A 21,722-nucleotide genomic window follows, 5' to 3' on the forward strand; every position below is an offset into this window, starting at 1 on the left:
TCTAACACAACTGTCGTATGAACCATGCCTAATATGTAAAGAAAGAGGAACACAAGGTGGTTCTGAAACTAGTCCCCAAACTTCTTCAACATCCTCATTTTTTTCCTATGGAAAAACAAGTCTTTTTCATACAAACTTCTCAAATTGTAAAACATCTAAAAAGGAACCTTGGTCGCCATCATTTCACAAGTTTCTTTCATTTTTTACACTATTTATGATTATTTGTAGCCGCGTTATACAAATATTTTCATGAAGTTGAATTTTATCAGATCTTAAAATCTCTCAATTAATTTTGACAGAAAAAATCAGAAAGGTGGATGGATTTCCATCATTTCTTTCTTATACAAAACAATATTTTTGAAATTTCTTAGTTAATTATGGACATTACCTCTCTTCTTTAAGCTGGTAAATTGGCATAGTAAATTTTAACAAATCAGAAAATTATTATTTATATTAGAAATTATATTGACTAGGTTATAGGTGTAATTTTTGTAAGTTGTTTTCTTTGGTAAAATGTGTAATTTTAGCATAAATTTCTCTCGGAAATGAATCAGACAAGAAAAAATTACTGACTGGCTTTTAGGGTCCCTATGAAATATATCATGAAGTGAATAAACATGTTGATAGAAAATTTTACTTACATGAAGAGTTTCCAAAATGAAACCCTGGTTTTAAATAAAACCGCTTGTCCTCGATAGCTTATGATAGCTTATCGGCAGTATTTTGAAGGATAAACCACCCAAATTCTTGCAAGCCTCTACACAACCATCTTAGCATTTCAGTGTCCAGAAGTTGAAACTCAAAATATGATACATAATGACAAAACATTTTGGAAATTTTCGAATACTTACAAATATCTCTGTTGAATGCTCATTCTAAAACTTTAGAAATGATAAAATCTTTCATTTATTGACAATATGTGAATGGAGTTCAAACCCACCCAAAATAAGATGGCAAATGTCATTTGAAAAATAAATTATCTATGAATCACCTGAAGACCCTGTGATTCACACAGTACAGTTCTCTAGTACAGGGTTGCCACATATTTTCAGCAGTAATTTATTTAGGCTATCATTAGTGATTTCCATTGGTATTCAAATGGCATCAGTCCAGAATTACTTACATCAAGAAAACGTTGAGATTGACAATGACACTAAAAATAATTTTTACAAGCATATCAACAAGTAGTCTGTGATTCCTTTCATTAAAACGGAATGTAAAATGTGACCATGATCATGATCTGACTTCATCATTGCTACGAGGAGCTCACAATAAATATCTCATATGATTGGGCCTGTTTAGGAATTGATAAAAAATAAGATAAGGTGATTAAATAAAGGTATAATAATTCTTGTGGTTAACTATAGTTAAAAATAGGTATAGTAGGTTTCTTATGACCACATTGCAAATAAATCTGACAGCATAATTGGCAATCAGAACTAAACTGGAAAATGTTAACCAAAAATTGCTGAAAAATTTTATACATTCGATTTACATAAATGATTGTAGTTTTAGTAATTTTTGGTAAATTTTACATTTACATTGCACTTTCTGTGATGTTAATGTTCATGATAGGTATTGTATCAAAACAATCAATTAAATTAATTTACAATGTTCACTTTTTCCATAATGTGATAATATACATATTTAATTTTTATGTTTTTAGTCTTGGTTTTACAAAAAAATTGTAGAAAATCTTTCTAATGTGTACTGTGCTTGTCTGAGAAATGATTCCCTATTTATATTTGTAAAATAAATATGTCTTCTCCAATGCTTCATTTTCATATTATAAGTGACATTAGTATAAGAAGTTTTGTTAAAGTAAAACTGCAGTAGAAAGTCACTGAAAAATGATAGAGCCAATTTGGTTGGCCGTTAACAGTTTTTCACATTCTGAAATATTATTTGCATAAAATAAAAAAGGGGGGCGTCATGAATCAGATGAGGAAGGTAATATGTACCAGATATAAACTAGCATGTTTTATGATTGAGGTGGATTTTGAAGAGCAAGTAAGGTGAAATATTTAGTTTCTTTTTGGTTTGCAAACAAAAAATCCACAATATACACACATATAATTTCTGGAATACACAACAAATGTCTGCGGAAGTGTAGATGGGTAACGCTAGTTATTTTCAAATTTTAAACTCGGAATTTTGACTTGGAACGCGGAACAATGTGAAGTCAATATGAACTAGATCAGGTTAGGCTTTTTTTTTTGGTACCTTGGGAGCTGTCTGATTTGTCCATTTAGTCCAAGTCTCCAGAAAACACTGCAGCCTCTTGGGCTTATTGCGTTTATTCTCCCATCTTCTCATGACACCCATTCCATCAGTCTCGTTCCCTGTACTAGTTTGTACAGGTTCCGTGTTGGATGTTCGTCATATTTTTCTGGATGTAATTTTGTACGTCCATATATTGCCTGCCTCCTGTGATTCAGTGCCTCACATTCGCATAAGATGTGTAGAGCTGTTTCTATCCCTTCGTTGCATAATCTGCAGCTGAAGTCTCCGTTGTAGAGCCCCATTTTATTCAGGTGTCCTCTAAGCGGACAATGACCGGTTAGTAGCCCTATAATTATTCTGAGCCGATCCCTACTATATTTAAGTAGTTCTTCGGTTCTTTTCTCGGACAGTTCCCTAATGAAGGTTCTACTGTGTTTGTTGCCAGGTACTTTTGTCCAGTACTCTGTGTGCTTCTTATTGGTCCATGTCTTAATGTGGTTTCTTACCAATGATTTTGGTACCCCCAGAGCTGGTTCAGGACCTATATATGAAGTTGATGATCCACGTCTAGCGCATTCATCAGCTTTATCATTACCTGTGATCCCTGAATGCCCTGGCACCCAGTACAAAGTTAATTTGCAGTGTGCTCTTGCTGTCTGTAAAAATATTGATCGGTTTACTTCTTTAAGATCTCAATTTAATAAGCCTTGCACACTGCAAGATAGCATACACTTCGGCCTGAAAGACGGATGTGTATATTCCTAGCGGATAGCTGTAGTTTAAATTTCTATCCGCTCGGTATATTCCAGCTCCCGTTCCATGTTTGGTCTTCGATCCATCTGTATACCAGGTGTTTTTTCCAAACATGTTTTCTGGATGACTAATGGTCTTCCACTCTTCACGGCTTATGATTTTGGCCGTGAAGTTTGTGTGTACTTCGGTGTCATGTGGTCCGTGCACATTATCACAAGGTGTAAAGGAGGTAGATTCAGGAGTGTCTCCAATGCAGCTGTTGGGGTAGTTCTCATTGCTCCCGTCATTCCCAAACATGCAGGTCTTTGCACCTTGCCTAGTTTGTTGATGGCGGTCGCCTGCTTCATCTTTGGCCACCAGACCAGAGATGCGTATGTTATCATGGATTTAATCACCATCGTGTATAGCCAATATACCTTGTCTGATTTTAGCCCCCATGTTTTTCCATAGGTGCGTCTGGCGAGCGTCAGTGCTACCTCCACTTTCCTCTTTATCCTGTCCAAGTGTTGATTCCAGGTCAGTTTGGAATCTAGGATTACTCCCAGATATTTAACCTCCCCGACACTTGTATTAGGTTGAGTTTAAATCGGAATTTACGAGTTGAAAATCGGAAAAATATAGATTCCTTATTTATTGGAAAAGAGAGGTTTTGGCTTTCTATTTCTCCATCTTTATACAAAAAATGTGGGAATCTTTCAAAGGAAGGAAGAAAGCAATTCAGACACAAACTGGAAAAAAAGCCACCTCGAAACAACTACTTTCATGTAAACATTGAATCATACAAAAAACACATCTTTCTATTCGGTATGTACTTCAAATGTACGTTTTGAAAGAATGTAATTCCGAATTAACATGCAGAAAAATTAAAAAAAACATCTAGTGTGGCCTTTCTATGCTTTCCTAGTTTCCTCCAATTTTCAATGTTTTTCAATGTTTGAAATTTTACTGATAATCATTTTTGCTAGTTTTGTAGTATTTCTCATATTTTTATAATTTAATAATTTTGAACTATTTAGGATGTATTTTGCCCTGTAGGAATAGAGTTTTATTTAAATGTAGGTCTAAACCTTACGTTTTAATGTGTGCCTTACGATTTGATTAAATGGTTTTTATTGCGAAAATCTCTTTCTGTTTTTCTATGCAGCTTTCATTGCAGAGCGACTGAGTGAAACCAGCCCAGGATACTTTGATTTTGATGACAGGGACAAAAAAGCTAATACAAAATAGAAAATATTTTATTTATAAAATTAAATAAACACTTTGAAACCTTACATCTACCAAATAACGTTCACAAATTTCATTACAAACGAACTAGAATATGACAGCTAAACTTATAACTTACAAACATGAATTATTTTAAAAAACAAAAGGACTTTACGAATGTGTCTGATCATCTTCGACGAAATCTCTCGCAACTTCCCTGCTCACGCATTCAACGTGGCTCACCTTATTCCTGAATTTTACACCATAAAATTTATTAGCGTGTTCCAGCAACTCCGGCCTGAAAGTTGTCGTGATGAATTGTGCTTCGCCAGACAACTCGTGAATCATATTCGCTACCGATCTTCTATAAGACGGATCCAAAGCTTGATCAATTTCATCAAACAAGTAGAAAGGTGCTGGATCGCATTTCTGAATAGCGAAAATCAGAGCAAGGGCTACCAACGATTTCTGACCTCCAGACAACTGGTTCATTTCTTTCATCTCATGGTCAGCCTCTGTGAAAGATATTTTTATGCCAATTCCCGTGAAGTTGTCTGCGTTTCTATCGTCTGGGCCAATCTCGTGGCCTTCTTCATGGTCAACGGTCTTCAAGACCAGTTTGGCCCGACCTGCAGGAACCAACTTCTTGAAGACTTCTGTAAAGAATTTGGAGATCTGTTTGAAAGTGAACTGGATGGCCTCCATTTTCCTTTGTTCCAACATTTGTATTAGTTCCTTGATTTTCTCATCTCTGTAAAAGTAAAGGTGAGTATGAATCACAGAAGATTTTATCAACATAACTTGGTCATTTTTAGTATTTTTATTATTTCAGGGTAAGTAATTAAAAAAGACATATCAAATGAAAAGAAGTGGAACTTATGGTGTAGAACAAATTTCACACTTCAGAAATAATCATCTCAATGCACATATCCAGGGCCGGATTCAGGGGAGGGCAAGCTGGGCTACTGCCCCGAGGCCTCCATAGGAGAAGGGCGGCCACAATAAAGATAAAAAATACCCAAATTTTTATGGGTCAACAACGTTTACGTTTTTCCTACCAAACATATTTTGTGTATTATTTCTAAGAATACTTGCACAAACAATAATATTTTCATTGATATATCAGAAAGTCCTCATTAAAGAGAATTAAAATAAGTAAAAAAATCCGAAAACCAAGTGACCCTACAGGTATCATCACAACTTCTCATTTCTTTGAGCTCGAAATTTTAAAAATTATTTGACGAAATCACTCGAATAAAAATTTTTAAACGACACTATGTGTTGAACGCCTCAATTTTCCCCGCTTTCCTTTTTATGAAAACTTAAAATTTTCTTAGTGACCCTGTATATATCACCAACCAAATTGGCATCATCAGAAAAAGAACTGTAATGTATAGTTCTCATTTCCAAATGAGTCATCAGATATCTCTTCTGAATTAGGAACATCAATTGTTGATATAAAATAAAGTATTCTTCACAGAAAATTATATTGTGGAAAATGTCTTACTGAAAAAAGAATCCTTATCCTACCAAAATGATCAATTGATATTTCTGAACACATTTCTCAATTGCTTTTATTTTTATTTATCAAATTTTATGATACAATTGAAGGTATTACTCGGGAAGCTTTTGTCCATTAATTTTCATTTTATTTGTTCTTTCATAGATTTTAGATCTGTTAACCAGACAATACAAGACCAATCTTGTAACATTCACCAACAAATATTGTCTACTAATTTCAAACATAAATAACTAATTCAAAATAAATTCATGTTTCGTCAATAAGAATAACCTTCTTCAGAAAATTAAATATATTTCAACTAATGAACTTAGGTTACTTTAGGTTAGGTATAAAGTGAGTGGGTCTATTCGACCCTCCACCGCAACCTGCAAAGGTTTATTGTGGATCACACTTATTCACACTCGACCAAATAAACCCAGCTTCTTAACGAAGCTGATTAGTTTGTATGGTGAGTGGTTTTTCAGGTCAGATGGTAATAGTACGACTCTGCCAAACTCTAAAAACCTTATTTGGTCTCCAGCGGGGCAGGCACAAAGTATATGCTCTGCTGTTTCATCATTTTCCAAACAGAGGCGACACACACTGTCTTCCGACAGTCCGAGTCTCTGCATATGATGATTCAAATGACAGTAACCTGTAAGAAGGTCTGTTAGATATCGTAGTCCATCCCTACTGTAGTCCAACAACTGTTTGGTATCAAGTTTCGAAGGGTGAATAAACGCCAGAACTTCCAGAAGTCCATAAATCTTCTTGCCATCCAGGTGTTCAATGTTCGTTTGGCAAAGCCTAAAGTGATGCCAATGACTAATGAACTTACCCTCTATCCAATTCCTCCTTCCTCTTTTGCAGTTTCTCTTTTTGGTCCGAAAAACTCATGAACTGGTCAAGCGCCTTTTTGTTCACATGACTGAACTTTTTCAATTGGTTATTAGCCTTTTCTAATTCTCTAAAAAGCTGAAAGAGACATCAATTACACATAAGTTACATTCAAATTGATTATGTAGAATGTGTACAAAACTAAATTGAAATAAATCATTTGCTGATATAGAATAGAAGTAATAAAGATTGCAGGTACAATAAGTACTGCTTATGATGTAATCGACAATAAAAATAAATATATGTAAATATTTATGTATACATGATTAAAATTAATGAGCGTCCATTGATTCCTAATCCAATGATATATAGAAAATAGTTTTTATATTAGAAAAGATATATTCAGAAAAATAATTCGTTGAAAAAAGCAATAACAATATGTCAACTCTATGAATTGTGATGAGAGAGTTTCAAATTTACCAAGAACAAAAGTTACTCACGGATTTGGAAGACATTTTGATATAATGGGAATACAGATCTTGAGCAGGAAGAGCACCCAGTTGGTTAATTTTTTCCACAGATTCGGCAATCTTCTGTTCCAAAAGGTTCTGCTTTGTAGCAAACTTCTCAAGATGTTTAGCATCCTCATCTATTCTATCTTGTGCATCTCTCTCCTTCTTCTTCCAGTTCTCCAACTCAGTTTGTTCATTTTTCAGCTAGATGAAGACAAAATTCACTAAGGACAGTTGATATAAAGAAAATCATTCAGAATAGAATGTTCATTGCCAAAACTGTAAATAAATCTTTACAAATTCCTCATATGAGGAATTGAAATTCAACATTTGAATTCATCAGCAAACACTTAATGAAGTTGGGGTGATTAAACAAAGCACCTGCATCATCAACAAAATACGAGTTTCTAGATTTCAAGCCTATAAATTCTAATGAGTAAACTTTTTAAACATCCACTTCATTAATCTATGTTCTCATTGTGATTTATCAACAACATTATAATATCCTTTACTCAGGTATCCAAAACTTTGTTCCATATGTTAGACATACTAAGCCAAAATTTCCCCGCTGGTTCGACAAAGATCTGAAAAAATTAATTATTGAAAAGAAAAAAGCCCATAAGGCTTACAAAGAAAGTAATAATTGGGATGACTACTTAATTTTTTCTGATCTAAGAGCTCGGTGCAAACTAGCAAGTAGAATTAGTAATGAGAACTATATTAAAAGAGTGGAAAATAACATACCATCAAATATTAAACACTTCTGGAACTATGTGAACAATAAGCGGAAAAATTATGGCTTGCCTGACACAATGTACAGTGGCGATTCGATTTTCAAAAACGGTAATGAAATTTCAAATGCATTTGCACAGCAGTTCCAATCAATTTATAAACCTAATACAAACAACCATATAATACCAACCTTTGATTACCAGAAAACGATAGAAATGAATAGTTGCTCAATCAATTTGGAAATTATCTTGAATAAATTATCTCAATTGAACCCAGATAAAGGACCAGGACCGGATGGAATACCAGCGTTATTGTTGAAAAATTGTAGATTTGCATTGGCTAAACCGCTGTTGTTACTTTTTTCGGCTTCTCTTAGTTTAGGAGATTTTCCCATTGTGTGGAAATCTAGTTACATTACACCAATTTTCAAGTCCGGAGACAGAGCAAACATAAAAAATTACAGACCTATAAGTATACTGAGTGCAATACCCAAACTACTGGAACACACTATATGCGACAGCTCAAAGTTTCCCTTTAAGCAAATAGTCATTGATGAGCAGCATGGGTTTTCCCAAGGCAAATCAACAAACACCAATTTGCTATTATATTCTCAGCATATCTTGAATTCTCTGGAAAACAAACGGCAAGTGGACGTAATATACACAGATTTTTCCAAAGCATTTGATACGGTCAACCACAGTATCCTATGTGCAAAATTGACGGCAGTTGGTTTCTTTGGAAGTTTGTTGAGTTGGATCTCAAGTTACCTTTGTGACAGAACACAATTCGTAAAAATCAAGGGGTTTGTATCTCGAGAAATCTCTGTTAGCTCGGGGGTACCACAAGGAAGCCACCTGGGACCATATTTGTTCAATCTTTTTGTTAATGACATTAAAAAATATATCAATCATTCTGAAATTTTTATGTTTGCTGATGATCTTAAAATATTCAGGACTATTGAATCCAAAGAGGACTGCGAGAAACTTCAAATTGATATTGAATCTTTCATAGATTGGTGTACTGATAACTGCATGGATGTCAATGCAACTAAATGCAAAAGTATGTCTTTCTCTCGATCAAGTAATCACTTCATCACCGAATACACAATTGAAGGTAAACCATTGGAATCTGTAAAATCTATATGTGATCTAGGTATTGTAGTCGATGCCAAAATGGATTTCCATCTCCATTATGAACATATCACTGGTAGAGCGATGAAAATGTTAGGCTTTATATGCAGATTAACAAAGGATTTCACAAATGTTAACTCCATAAAAGCATTGTACTTTTCATTGGTAAGATCAATTTTGGAATACTGCAGTTGTGTTTGGTCCCCGAAATATGAACTTTACAGTTATAACATAGAAAAAGTTCAGAATAAATTCCTGAAATATATTGCCTTTAAACTGAGCATGCCTCTGATCGATCACTCACTCTCACATATCCGTCTCAAAACAGATATATCGAAACTCAGTACTCGTAGAATTCATGCAGATATTATATTCCTCCATAAGTTGTTCAGTTCAAAAATTGATTGTTCAACTCTTCTTTCTGAAATTAAACTTCACGTACCTCCTAGAAGGACTCGGAACAATCAAATGTTTGCAATCGACTTCCACAGGTGTAATTATGGTAAAAATTCTCCACTTTTTAGAATAGTTTCTAATGGCAATAAGGTTGATCTTGACTTATTTTATATTCCTGAATGTTCTCTTAGAAATAGATTGAAAAATATTCAACTGTAAATCACAGGAATAAGTGCTCAAATATTCAAATATTTTTATTCTTAGGTTATTAGTATAATTAAAGTTAGATTAGTATTAGTGTTTACTTCCTAAAATGTATTGAATTTGTGTATACAAATTGGGGTTACCCGTAGATAAATAAATAAATAAATAAAAACATTATTTTAAATTTTAATCTGTAGTTTAGTTAATGTTGAATGTGTGATTGTAGTTATTTACTTTCAGAATATTTGTTGCTAACTAGTTTGATAAATCTTAATACTGAATGCACTGATGATGAAATTAAGTTTTCTTACTAAAACTCAGTAGCAAAACCAGCAACTTACCCTTTTCGTCATATCTTTAACCTTGTTCTCCATCGCATTCAAGTCTTTATTAACTTTCTCAATCTTCTTATCAATCTCCTCCAATTCCGCTTTGCTATTAACCAAATGCCTCTTCCTATCCTCCAAAGAAATCTCCTGCAAGGCATGCAAAACTTCGTCTCGGCGTCGAATCAAGTTATTCGTCAACAGGTTCTCCAACTTATTTTTCTCCGCTTCTAACTTCATTCGAGTACTGAAAGCCTCCTTATTCTCTCTCTGTAGGCGCTGGATGTCATCGTTGAGAGAATCCACTTGAGATTGATCGTGGACTGATAGTTGTGCAAGAAGTTCTTGGTGCAACTCCGACTCCAAACCTTCTTTTGTCGTTTGCATTGCTTCCAAACTTGATTTGCATTGAGTCAATGAACGCTCTTTAGGACCTCGGAAACGCTCGATGTTAGACAACTCCTCTCGCATAAGTCGAAGTTCCCCTTTCACCTTATCGTAGATAGCTTTCGCTTTGCTGTTCTTGGTCTCAGTCTTTTGCATTTCAGAAACTATGGTATTGATGGACGACTCAGTTTTCGATAATTCCGACCTGAGTGACATCAACTCTTGCTCGCACTGTGCTATTTGAAGCTGAGTTTCACTGCGAGTTTTCTGCATTTCAAGTCTGCTCCTGGATGCATTGAAGTAACCTCCGGTTAGGGATCCTTTAGAAGAGACTTGGTCACCGTCCAAGGTTACACAGTCCAAACCTGTATTTCGAGCCAGTTTGGTAGCTACTTCCATGTTACGGCAGATCAGAGTTTTGCCGAATAAATAGCGCATGGCTTTGTTGTATTTTGCATCATATTGCAGTTTTGATACCATTGGAATGGCATCCTGAAATAAATAAAGACACTAAAATAATAGACAATGAAACAAAATCTTGGCAAATTACACTAAAAAAATGTATTGATACGATAAATATATTTAAAAATAGAACTCTTAAAAATAGTTTTACCTTGTTTAGGCTATATACCTGATAGTATTACTGAGAAAAATGTCTATGTACTTCAGTCCTTTTTTTCATTCTTCGAAATTTCAACAATTTATTCATAGAATAGAAAAGCAGATAGATGGTTTCCCTAATTTTTTTCAAATTCTAAGTTTTGGTAAATGTATATTCAATTCAATTCAAAATATGCTTTGTTACCCAAGATATATACATCTTATTGGCAAAGTCTAGTAAAGTAAAACTTGTATAAGGAACAATTAACAAATATAAACTATAAAATAATGCCTAAACACAGAAGCAGAGTATATGGACAGAACAATATTGAGTCCAGCTGAACAGCTACAAATCTAAGTCCATGAATTTATGAATATTAAGTAAACGTAAATATATAATTCTACATAATGAACATTGATAGCCATTTCGTGTTGTTTTCAATAACTTGTTTACACAAAGCTACATGTCAATTATTCGATAGAGCCTTGGTAGAATTCGTCCACACTATAATAGGGCCTCCCAACAAGGAATTCTTTCACTTTCTTTCTGAATTTCTTTTCATTATATATTCGCCTTAAATTAATGGGAAGGTGGTTAAATAACTTGTTGGTATTGAAAATAATAGAATTTTGTGTAAGGGCTAGAGAAGTTGTGGGAAGAGAAACGGAGTAAGACTGACGTGTACTATAAGTTGCGGTGTTACTAAATTGATTTTTATATTTTTTGTGGATAAGACACACTGTTTCCAAAATAAAAAGACATACTAAGGTCACAATTTTTTGATTCACAAATAATGGGCGGCATGAATCCCTGTAGCTAGCCTTGCATAAATATCTGATGATCTTTTTTGTAGAGAGAATACCATATTGAAACGAAATTTTGCACAATTTCCTCAGAAACAAATTCCATAACGTAAATAAGATTCAATTTGTGCAAAATAAACTGATCTTGTGATAGTAGTGTCTAACTCTCTTGCAACAACTCTCACTGCATGACATCCTGCTGCAAGTCTTTTACATAAGTAGTCGACATGAAAATCAAATTTTAGATTTTCATCAATGAAGAGTCCTAAAAATTTGTTTTTCTCCAAATTGTCAATTTTTACATTTTCCAAGTGTACTTCCCCAATGTTACATCTAAACGTGATCACATTTGTTTTATCGAGGTTCAATGATAAGAGATTGGAATCACAACACTCTTTTACCGTTCTTATGTCAACGATGATTTGATCAAGTAAATTGGAGGCTGTATTGCTATGCCAAAGAATAGTGGTGTCGTCAGCGAAACATGTGAATTTACCACTTATGTTAACATGGACCAAGTCATTGACATAAATGAGAAACAACACCGGTCCCAAAACGGAACCTTGTGGAACCCCACTGTCAATGAAACGTTCCTCTGATGAAATTCCATCTAATAGAACATTCTGCCGCCGATGAGAAAGGTACGTCTCAAACCAAAGTAATGCCGATCCTCTAAACCCATAAACTTCCAGCTTGCGAAGAAGCAGCATGTGGTCTACACAATCGAAGGCTTTGGTTAGGTCACAAAACATGGCCGCCGCCGATTCTCTGTCTTTATATGCCATTATATGTATATACCGAGAAATTTCTTATGTTCTGCTATTACCTGTGTTTGTTCTTGAAGGGTCTCAGGTATGATGTTGTTTTTTATTTTAGTTTGAAAGTAAATATAATTTGTTTCATCTTTGTTTATTATTAGTTTGTTCATGGTAAACCATTCCTAAGCCTTTTCCACCGTTTCATTGGTGTTGTCTAAAAGATTGTTTAATGACCAACCTACTGTTAAAAGGTTTGTGTTGTCTACAAAATTCACATTGATATTTTCATTATTGACAATATCATGGGCTAAATCATATATGTAAAATATAAATAACAAAAGGTTCATGATACTACCCAGAGGGACACCTACTACCGTCGTTATTTCCTCTGAGTGATATTAAATGCCCTGGCAAATTATTACTACTTTTTGTTTGCATTGTGTCAGGTAAGACTTTATCCAGTCATAAGCGGGTCCTCTGATACCATATCTCTCCATATCTATCTATCTATCTATCTGTCGAAAGCCTTTGACAGGTTTAGAAAGATATCCATTGATAAATTTTTATTCTCCTATGCATTAGTAACTTTTTTCCACAATGTATTTGGAATGAATTATTATTTATTTATTTATTTATTTATTTACTTTTACTCCTACAAACACAATATTGAATTGTAATTATAAGTAAGAGAGATAAAACTACAATAACAAAATAAGCTTAAGAACTACTAACTAAAATAAAACAAAACAGTAAATATAAAAGGAAACAAAAAAGAAATCAAATAAATTATCACAATTTTTAAAATGTATACAAGTACCTATAAATTAAGTTACCCAATACCTAGAAATTATTATTATTTTATCTCAAAATTTGCTTGGCTCAAAGAAAAATTAAAAAAACAAAGTTTTTTGTTTTAGCACGATGATATGCTATAGGCTACATTATTAAGGAAAATATTTTTCATGTATCACTTCTACTTTGGAACGTTTACTGAATAATTTCATATCCTAATTTTCCATAATATTATGGAAATGACAAATAACATATTGTTGAATTAGGTTGATATATGTCTGTAGCTGTAAACTATCGCAACCCTAAGCACAAATTATTCAAAAGTTTTGATGTATACTGATTGGTTTCATCGGTAGATATACAAACATGTAGGCAACTCAATAGAGTAACCGATGAATTTATGAACGGTTAGATGTCAATCGATGTTCACCAATGTACCAGCAGTTGATTTTAACAGACAGACAGATAAGATATGAAATCAACTGGTTGAAAGCCCATGGATGAAGCAACACTCCAACCCAATTCTGACTACAATGATAAGTTAATCAGTGAGTAAACACTCATCCAATTACTTATACAGCATATTGCTTCGGAAACTCATAAGATATGGTTTTAGGGACAACAGTCATATTTGGATTAGTTCATACCTTTCTGACAGAAATCAATTTGTAAGAACGTCATCTTACTCGGACGTTGGAAAGATAAATTGTGGAATACCTCAAGGCTCTGTGTTAGGTCCTATACTGTTTCTGTTATACATTATTGATTTGACCAACATATCGATTACAGGAAGCTTTACCTTATTTGCTGACGACACTACATTAGTGTGGCATGACAAGGACAAAATCAGATTGCGTAACAAAATGTGCCAAGACATGAAAAAAGTGAAGAATTGGTTTGATTCGAATCGTCTATCATTGAATACCAGCAAAACAAATATATTAGCATTCAAGTGTAATATATCTAATATCCCCCTAGACAATAACACAATAAAAAGTAACTCCACTTTGAATTTTTTGGGAATTTATTTAGATGAAAATTTAAAATTCTCTCAGCATATTGCACACATGAACAAAAAATTGGCATCAGGATGTTACGCACTGAGAAACATCTCATAGGAATTGAGGTTTGCTGCAGTGAAAGTAACGTACTATGCCTTAATAGACTCTCATCTAAGGTATGGTATACCCTTTTGGGGTGTTTGCAGTAAACAACTTATGCAGTCGGTTTTTGTCTTGCAAAAAAGGGTTATCAGGTACTTATGTGAAGTGAAATAGCGGGATTCATGTAAACCCCTTTTTCGAGAACATAGAATCCTTACGGTTATTTCAATATTTATATTGGAAACCGTGTCAATTATACATAAAAATAAGGAGAACTATGCATCTACAGCCACATACCACACAAGGCGGTAAAATGAACTGAGTTTACCAATTCCAAAAACCTGTTTGGTTAAAAACTTGTTGATATATAATGGAATCAGGATATACAATAAACTTCCCGATGAAATCAAAGAGACTCCTTTAATCATATTCAGAAAGAAATGTACAAAACTATTAAGTGATAAAGCCTATTATGACCTACAAGAATATTTTGAGGATGCTCTGTAATTTAGAATGTGATGAAACTGCGATTGTACTGTGTGTGAAACACATTTTTATTCTTTGTCCTAGTTCTTGTTATGTAACTAACCTTTGCATATGTATGTATATATAGTTTATATTTTATTTTAATCATTTATATTTTATAAAGTTATACTTCACATCTTGTACTTCATGTTTATATTGATATTTATTCTTAAACAATAAACATATTATCAATCAATATCATGTTTATAACTCTGATTTTTTTTTACTCAAGTTATCAAAAGATTTCTCAAACTTACCGAGTCTTCAGGATAATCTTGTTCCCTAACATTGAGCCTATTCAAAGGCATAAAATTAACCTCCCCCGGCAATTTCTGTCTGTTCATCTCCTTTAAAATCTGGGTACCAATTATATCAGTATCCACAACATGGTGAAAAAGTCTGTTCCCAGCAGTAACTTCCACAGCTGTATAAATACTTTTTTCGCAGTCAAAGTTCTCAATAACGGGACCGTGATAATGCCTGGCAATCTCAGCTTCTCGTCCACCTCGATCAATGAAAGTTTTCAAAACTTTAGCGACACTATCACGACCGTTCAGGATGGGTTTTCCAGCCATCGATCTAAGTTGCTGGTCGGCTTTGGCGAGTTCTTCTTTTAAGGAAGAGAGATTTTGCTGTACATTGTTTTCTTTACGCCACAGCTCACTGAAAACAATAATGTCTATTTATTTATTATTTTTTATGAATACACTGAAATTTTTCATAAAAATAAATTCAAGAGTGGTGAGAGATACACTTCTTGTTGGTCGTTCAATAGAAAAGTCAATTGTTCACATTTAATAAGTTTCAAGGATTCCAGCAGGTTTCATTTTTGTCCTTTTTTTATATGTAGTGAGTCATAGTTTATGTCGAATCGTGATTGTTTTTTAACAGATGACATGAATAGGTTGAATTGGCTTTCTTCAATTCAAAACTTATTTTGTGTTCAGAGATTCTGGTTTTGAAATTTCTAGGTGTTTCTCCAATATAAACTTTTGGGCAAGAGACACATTTTAGCCTATAGACAACCGATTTGTTGTCCTTGCCGATGTTGGATTTTTTATATGTCTACCTATATATGTCAGTGTTTTGAAAATGTTTGTATTATCTTTGTTGAGAGTTGTTTGTTGTTGTGAGAGTTGTTTGTTGTTAATTTTTGTGGTTGTCAGGTATAAAAATTTATGTTGTGAATTTCATGTTTTGGTGAATGGAATTGATGTATTGAAGGAATTAATGTAATTTTCGATGTGTACCTGTCAAACAGGCTAAAGTGTCGTACATATCTGTACCAAGAAATCAATTTTTTGAAAGTTAGGTATTGTTATAAACATTTTATGTATGTGGACCATAGAGTGAGGATATCTAAATGAAATAAAGAGTTTTGTGTAATTTTTAAGTAGTCTTTCATCTATACGTGACTCTTCTGGAGGAACGCTTAGGAATAAATTTGTGTTAACGGACGAAACAAATTTGGAATTAGGTAGAAGTTGAATATTGGATGTGTTACGAACAGCTATGTAAAAAACTATCAAACTATTGCTACGAAAAAAAAAATGCCAAAGAAGTGGGATGTATGCAGCCATTGAGTCCCAAGTTGTACCACTTTTACAAAAAACGTCAAAGTTTTCTGCAAAGCAAACTCAAGACATTCTTACCAAACAATCCTCGAAAGCAATGAAATATTTGCAGTTTGCAGAATTTTGTCTCAGAAATGACTGTTCAATTCATAATAATTGAGAAAGCCAATATGTCTATAATATTCAGTCTTCACAAAATCTGAAATTGCCATTACCAACTAACAGTATGAACAAAATTGAAATTTTAGATATAATAGATTGAAAAAGTGTAACCAACTGACACTGCCCTCAAAGCATTGGATTGTGTCCAACAAAACTGAAATTGATCGCTGTATTCTATTTTCTATTGACAAAAGTCTATGTGAAAATTTGCTGATTGACTGACTCAATAAAAAAATGCAAATGGTACAAACTGTATGCATATCTTTCTCAGACCCTAGCTTCAATCATGAATCAACTCACTTTCTTGTAGCCTGAAACTGATCTTTGTTCTTTTTCAAATCATAACACTGTTTGTTGTGTTCGTCAATAAAATTCTTCTGTCTCTCCAATTCTTGAGACTGTTCCTCAATTTTTTTAGTCAATTCAATAGTCTTAGCTGCATCTCTTTTCAAATCAGCTTCTAATTTGTCTCGATGTTCCTTTTTATCCTTCAATTGTTTATTCAAGGATTTCAACTCTTGCTGAATCCACTTGTCACGATCGTCTTTGGAAGTGAACTGACTTCCCCGTCCTTGTTTAGCGTAGAGTTCCTTTCGTTTCTGCTCTTTGAGAGCTAACTCTCTGGTACATTCCTCTTCACGTTTTTTCATTGCTTCGTATTGTGGCCTAACCTGTAAAATGTAAATTACAGAATTTGTTTTTATGGAAAAATAAGTTATCACTCAATATTAAACACAAATCATTGAAAAAAAATTTACTTCAGTGATCATATACTTCGCTGTAGTCTAAAACTGGCATTTTATGATCTTTGTAAAAATTCCACAATCCTATTGGCTTTTCTGATTTCAAACCTATCAGTATTTCTCCAGCGACTTCAAAATTATTAGAAACGGCTATGCATGAACAAATAACAATTATATAAACAAATTTAAAATTTTACAACCATCAGAAGTAGAAACTTGTACCGAGCTATGGAATTACGAGGTCTTACCTTTTAACGTGCAATTCCTAGCACGGTTGGACAAGATAAAACCAAGGATTTAAATATTGCCGAATAGTAATTAGGAAAATTATATTATGGAAATGAGGACTGATCTTCCTTTATATATACAGATCTAGATAGCTTACAGGCGGCATAATACTTTTCAGAAAAGAAGATGAGCCCCTGTCTATAAGCAATAATTATGATGAAGTACTCTCCCTGATTTTCCACAATTTGTCTTCAATCGAAAACTGCCTTCATAGCACTGGCAATGCCCAATAGGCTGGAAAGCTGTATGCCAAAGGCTCATGAATTGAAATCAAATTCTAGATGGTGAAAGGAGTGCTCTTTCAATTTCAATTATGGCAGCTTAACTGTGTTAAGCTTTTATTATCAGTACTCAGACCCGCAATACCACTCCTGCCTAATTTTTAATTTTTTGTGATATCACCATTAGTCGTAAAACTGCGAAAATATCATACTACTACCTAATTGAAATACTCAAACTATGTTCCTTTATTATAAATGAGGGAGAAGATTAGTTCTCTACACCTACTGCTGTTGAAATTTTCTCATACTTCTCGTCTTCTATATATTTACATTTATGTATATACTAAAAAATTGTTGAAATATTTTGTTTTTAAAAACAATTAATATTATATCCAGCCCTTGCAGATGGTGAAGATCTTTGTTGTATATTTACCTTCTCCAATTCACCTTCTTTTTCTTTTATTGATTGTGTTAATCGAGCCAGTTCATTTTCAGCTCTCTCTTTTGATTTACTGTCACCCTGTACTTCTTCTGACAAGTCTTTGATAGTCAAATCCAATTTGGCTTTCTCCTTTATCAAGTGCTGATTATCGTTTGTAAGAATGTCCCGCTCTTCTTTCAAAGCAGCTAGCTCCTTCTTGGTGTCTTTAGTCTTCTTATTCAAGGTTTTGATATTTTCTTGGGCTTTTTTGAGGTTATCTGCCAAGTTTTTCTGTTCCTTTCCAGATTCATTCCTTTGTTTTTCCAACTGAAAAATACTCTTAGTAAAAGCCAAGATTTGTTAAGACGACAGACCACTTACTTCGGCAAGTTTTTTTTTGTTTTCATTTAGTTCTACTTCGTGAATAATATATTCTAGAGCCCTGCGAATCTTGTCAAAGTGTTGGTACTGCTTCAGTTCCTCCTTTTCCTCTTCCAGAGTGCTGAGACGTTCTTCGATGGTACGTAGAAACTCCTCGATTTTTCCTACCTTAACTTCAGTTTCTCTGAGAATGCTCATAGACTCGTCACGTCTTTCATCATATACTCTCGTTCCGGCTACTTCTCGGAGTAATTTGAGACGATGTGCATCTGGTGCAGTTGCCATTTGGTTGATCTAAACATATTAATAATAAGAAAAACAACTTATAGCTTTTCTAGGTATTAGATACTACAACTTACCAACTTACATCGACTCTCATGAAAAAAAATTACGAACTTTTAAAAAATATGTATTGTATTATTAGTATTTTTAGGTGTATTTTTCGTTTTTTATTAAGATGTATTGTAATTTTATCCTGATTCGCAACCGAACACAGTTATTAGACTTATCTCATGTCATGTAAATGATTCGAAGAGATCAATAAATCTATCTATCTACAAGTAGCTTTCGTGAGTTTCTGAGTAATAAGTCTACTTCATCTATTTCATAGGCACAGAGTGCCTACTTCCATGAAATAGATGAATTTTTTGAAGCATGTGAATATCCTGTTGGAATATTTTGTGAACTCGGCAGGGCATTACAACTCCTGAATTAATAAAATTATATTCGTGTGGTAGACAGCAATATATTGCAATAAAAGGAAGATTTCAAAAGTATGCAAAAATGAATCAGGCGACTCGATTATTCAATTACATGAACAACAGAGGAAAACTAAAAATACTGGCAACTTTTACAATCTATGCAGACAATATATGTCTCATTATCTCTGACCCAAGGATAAGGTCGATCAAAAGAAAATGTAAAAGAGAATTATTGATTGGTTTTCAGCAATCTCTCTCTATATGTCAACAAAACTCAGTGAATCTTGTTAGCTGATACAATTCTATTACCCAAAGGTTGAAAGTAGATCAAGATTTGGAATATCTTTTCAGAAGGCTATCAACCTCAGCATGTACAGTTTGAATTTATTCATTCATTTCATTGAACCTTTCACCCGATTTAAAAAATAATACAATAGATATTTTGAGATACAATTATCAAATAAAAATATATACAAAATAATAGCCACACAAAAATAAATAGTCCTACGAACCATTCAACAATTCCTCATGATCTTATGATGCACTGTTTGGAACCTTTGGTGTAGTAATGAATATTACTGGAGTTTTTTCCCAACACCAAACTGTTATTTCAACACCTAGACACGTGTTTCGATCACCGAGTGATCAACTTCAAAAGGAAGATCAAACTAAACTGAAAATTGATTCGTTTGTAACGATATGATAGCACTGCAAATCACAAGCAGTGCTATCATTTATTTTTGAGGTGAAACATTCATACACGAGCATAGATATTTTCTTATATATAGTAACTCATGAAATCTATGTTCGTGAGTTGTAAGTTTTCAGAAGTGATGAATGAAAGATATGTATTCTCGAGACTCAAATTTTGTGAAGTTCGACATAAACTTACATAAACCCCCTCTAATGTAAGAGGGCTTTTAATAAATTAAAAATTTCATTCTACTCTATTTTATTCTATTATATCCATGAGAAAAAGGTTCTGTTGTACCTTTCCTTGCTTTACAATGTAGTATGGATTTGAGTTGGAGAATCCAGCAGACTCCAACAAATTCATGACCTCACTCCGTGGCACAACTTTTTTGTTCAAAAAGTATTGATCCTTTTTAGCTCCAATTACTCTTCTCAAATATATTTCTTCATGTTCAATCTGAAATTCGATAGGATGAAATTGATAAAATCAAATTCTAACCCAACACTTACAGGAACTCTGGAATCGCTATTGTCAAAAATAATTTCAACATAAGCTGAAACAACCCGCGGCCCTGTGCCTTCGTGTAGCAAAGCTTGTCTCTGTTCTGGTCGAAGGTGAGAGTATTCATCACTAAGTACAAACTGAATGGCTGCAATTCAAAAATCAGTTATCCAGTTAGATGTTGTGAAGATAAAAATCTTTACCATAAAAAAAGTTACTCTTTCCTGAGCCGTTACGACCCACGACTACGTTGTGTCTTTTATCGAATGGTTCTACTACAGTTTGGTCTCTGTAGCTTTTGAAACCTTGTATGATAACCTGAAAAAGCTCCAACTTCAAAACTGTCTTGACACATACGAGAAAAAGTTACTTGCCTGCTTAATATGCATCGTTAATACTTCTTTCAGTCAGTTACCATGGATATCGCAAAGTTAATTTAAATCTCCAAAGACTTAAAAATTTTTGTTTATTATTCTATACGCCATTGCGATGTACAAACGGTGGGAAAATTATGAAAGGATTCGTCTATCATTCAGTAGTAGCACCACCATCTGCAAAGCGAAAAAGCGATAGTTGGAATTATTGTCTAGAGACAGCTATGTTACACAAGATTGTTAATCGATTAAAATTATTTTCTTAAACAGAAAAGTGTTTGAAAGTAAAAATGTTCATTTTGAGGATATAAATTGTTGAATGAACTGATATTTTCAAATTTAATTAAATTTTCGTAAGTCATAAATTTACCATGTCATTGATCATAACGAAATAAAAAGCACTCAAAACACTTTGGAGAAAAGTTGGATAATCACTATATAGAGTTCAATTTGTTTTCAAATCAAACTGCTGAAAGATCCCATAGAAGGTAGTCACCGAATAGATGTTTAGAAGGTGTTTACTTCTATACGGTGGAACAATATATATAGGGCCGGACCTAGGATTATTATTAGGGGGGGTAGGGTTTGATCTTGGCGTCCTGTTTAAGTGTTTCTCACTATATTTAAGTAGATGTGGCTATGCACAAATGTAGCTATTTGGGAATTCTCACTAAAACTTTACACTTCTTTGTTCTTCTCAAATAAATATTTGTTCATTGAATAATTGATTTTGACATCAAAATGTATGTGCTTGGTTACAAAGCCTTTATTAATTTTGATGATGGGCTTCCCCCAAAAACTGGCGCCCGGGGCGCGTGCCTCTCCGCACCCCTCCTTAGATTCGGCCGAGAGTAAGCAAAATAAACCTTGACCGGT

The 21,722-nt window shown here is 33.7% G+C and overlaps 1 protein-coding gene across 1 annotated transcript; it reads right to left on the reverse strand.

Annotated features, from left to right (window-relative positions):
• Positions 1-4,195: 4,195 nt before the first annotated feature.
• On the reverse strand, positions 4,196-21,004 carry SMC3 (Structural maintenance of chromosomes 3). The gene is made up of 12 exons (XM_023165275.2): positions 20,847-21,004; positions 20,676-20,790; positions 20,481-20,620; positions 20,269-20,427; positions 18,577-18,870; positions 18,208-18,522; positions 16,823-17,193; positions 15,044-15,449; positions 9,833-10,696; positions 7,018-7,233; positions 6,519-6,655; positions 4,196-4,930 (listed from the first exon to the last, which is right to left on the reverse strand). The coding sequence occupies exons 1-12, from the start codon at positions 20,859-20,861 to the stop codon at positions 4,351-4,353; spliced, it is 3,612 nt and encodes a 1,203-aa protein (XP_023021043.1). The 5' UTR covers positions 20,862-21,004; the 3' UTR covers positions 4,196-4,350.
• Positions 21,005-21,722: the final 718 nt, after the last annotated feature.

The sequence above is a fragment of the Leptinotarsa decemlineata genome, unplaced genomic scaffold (assembly GCF_025532065.1).
Source record: "Leptinotarsa decemlineata unplaced genomic scaffold, Ldec_3_MD MMD2_tig00000576_RagTag_RagTag, whole genome shotgun sequence".
NCBI classification, from domain to species: Eukaryota; Metazoa; Arthropoda; class Insecta; order Coleoptera; family Chrysomelidae; genus Leptinotarsa; species Leptinotarsa decemlineata.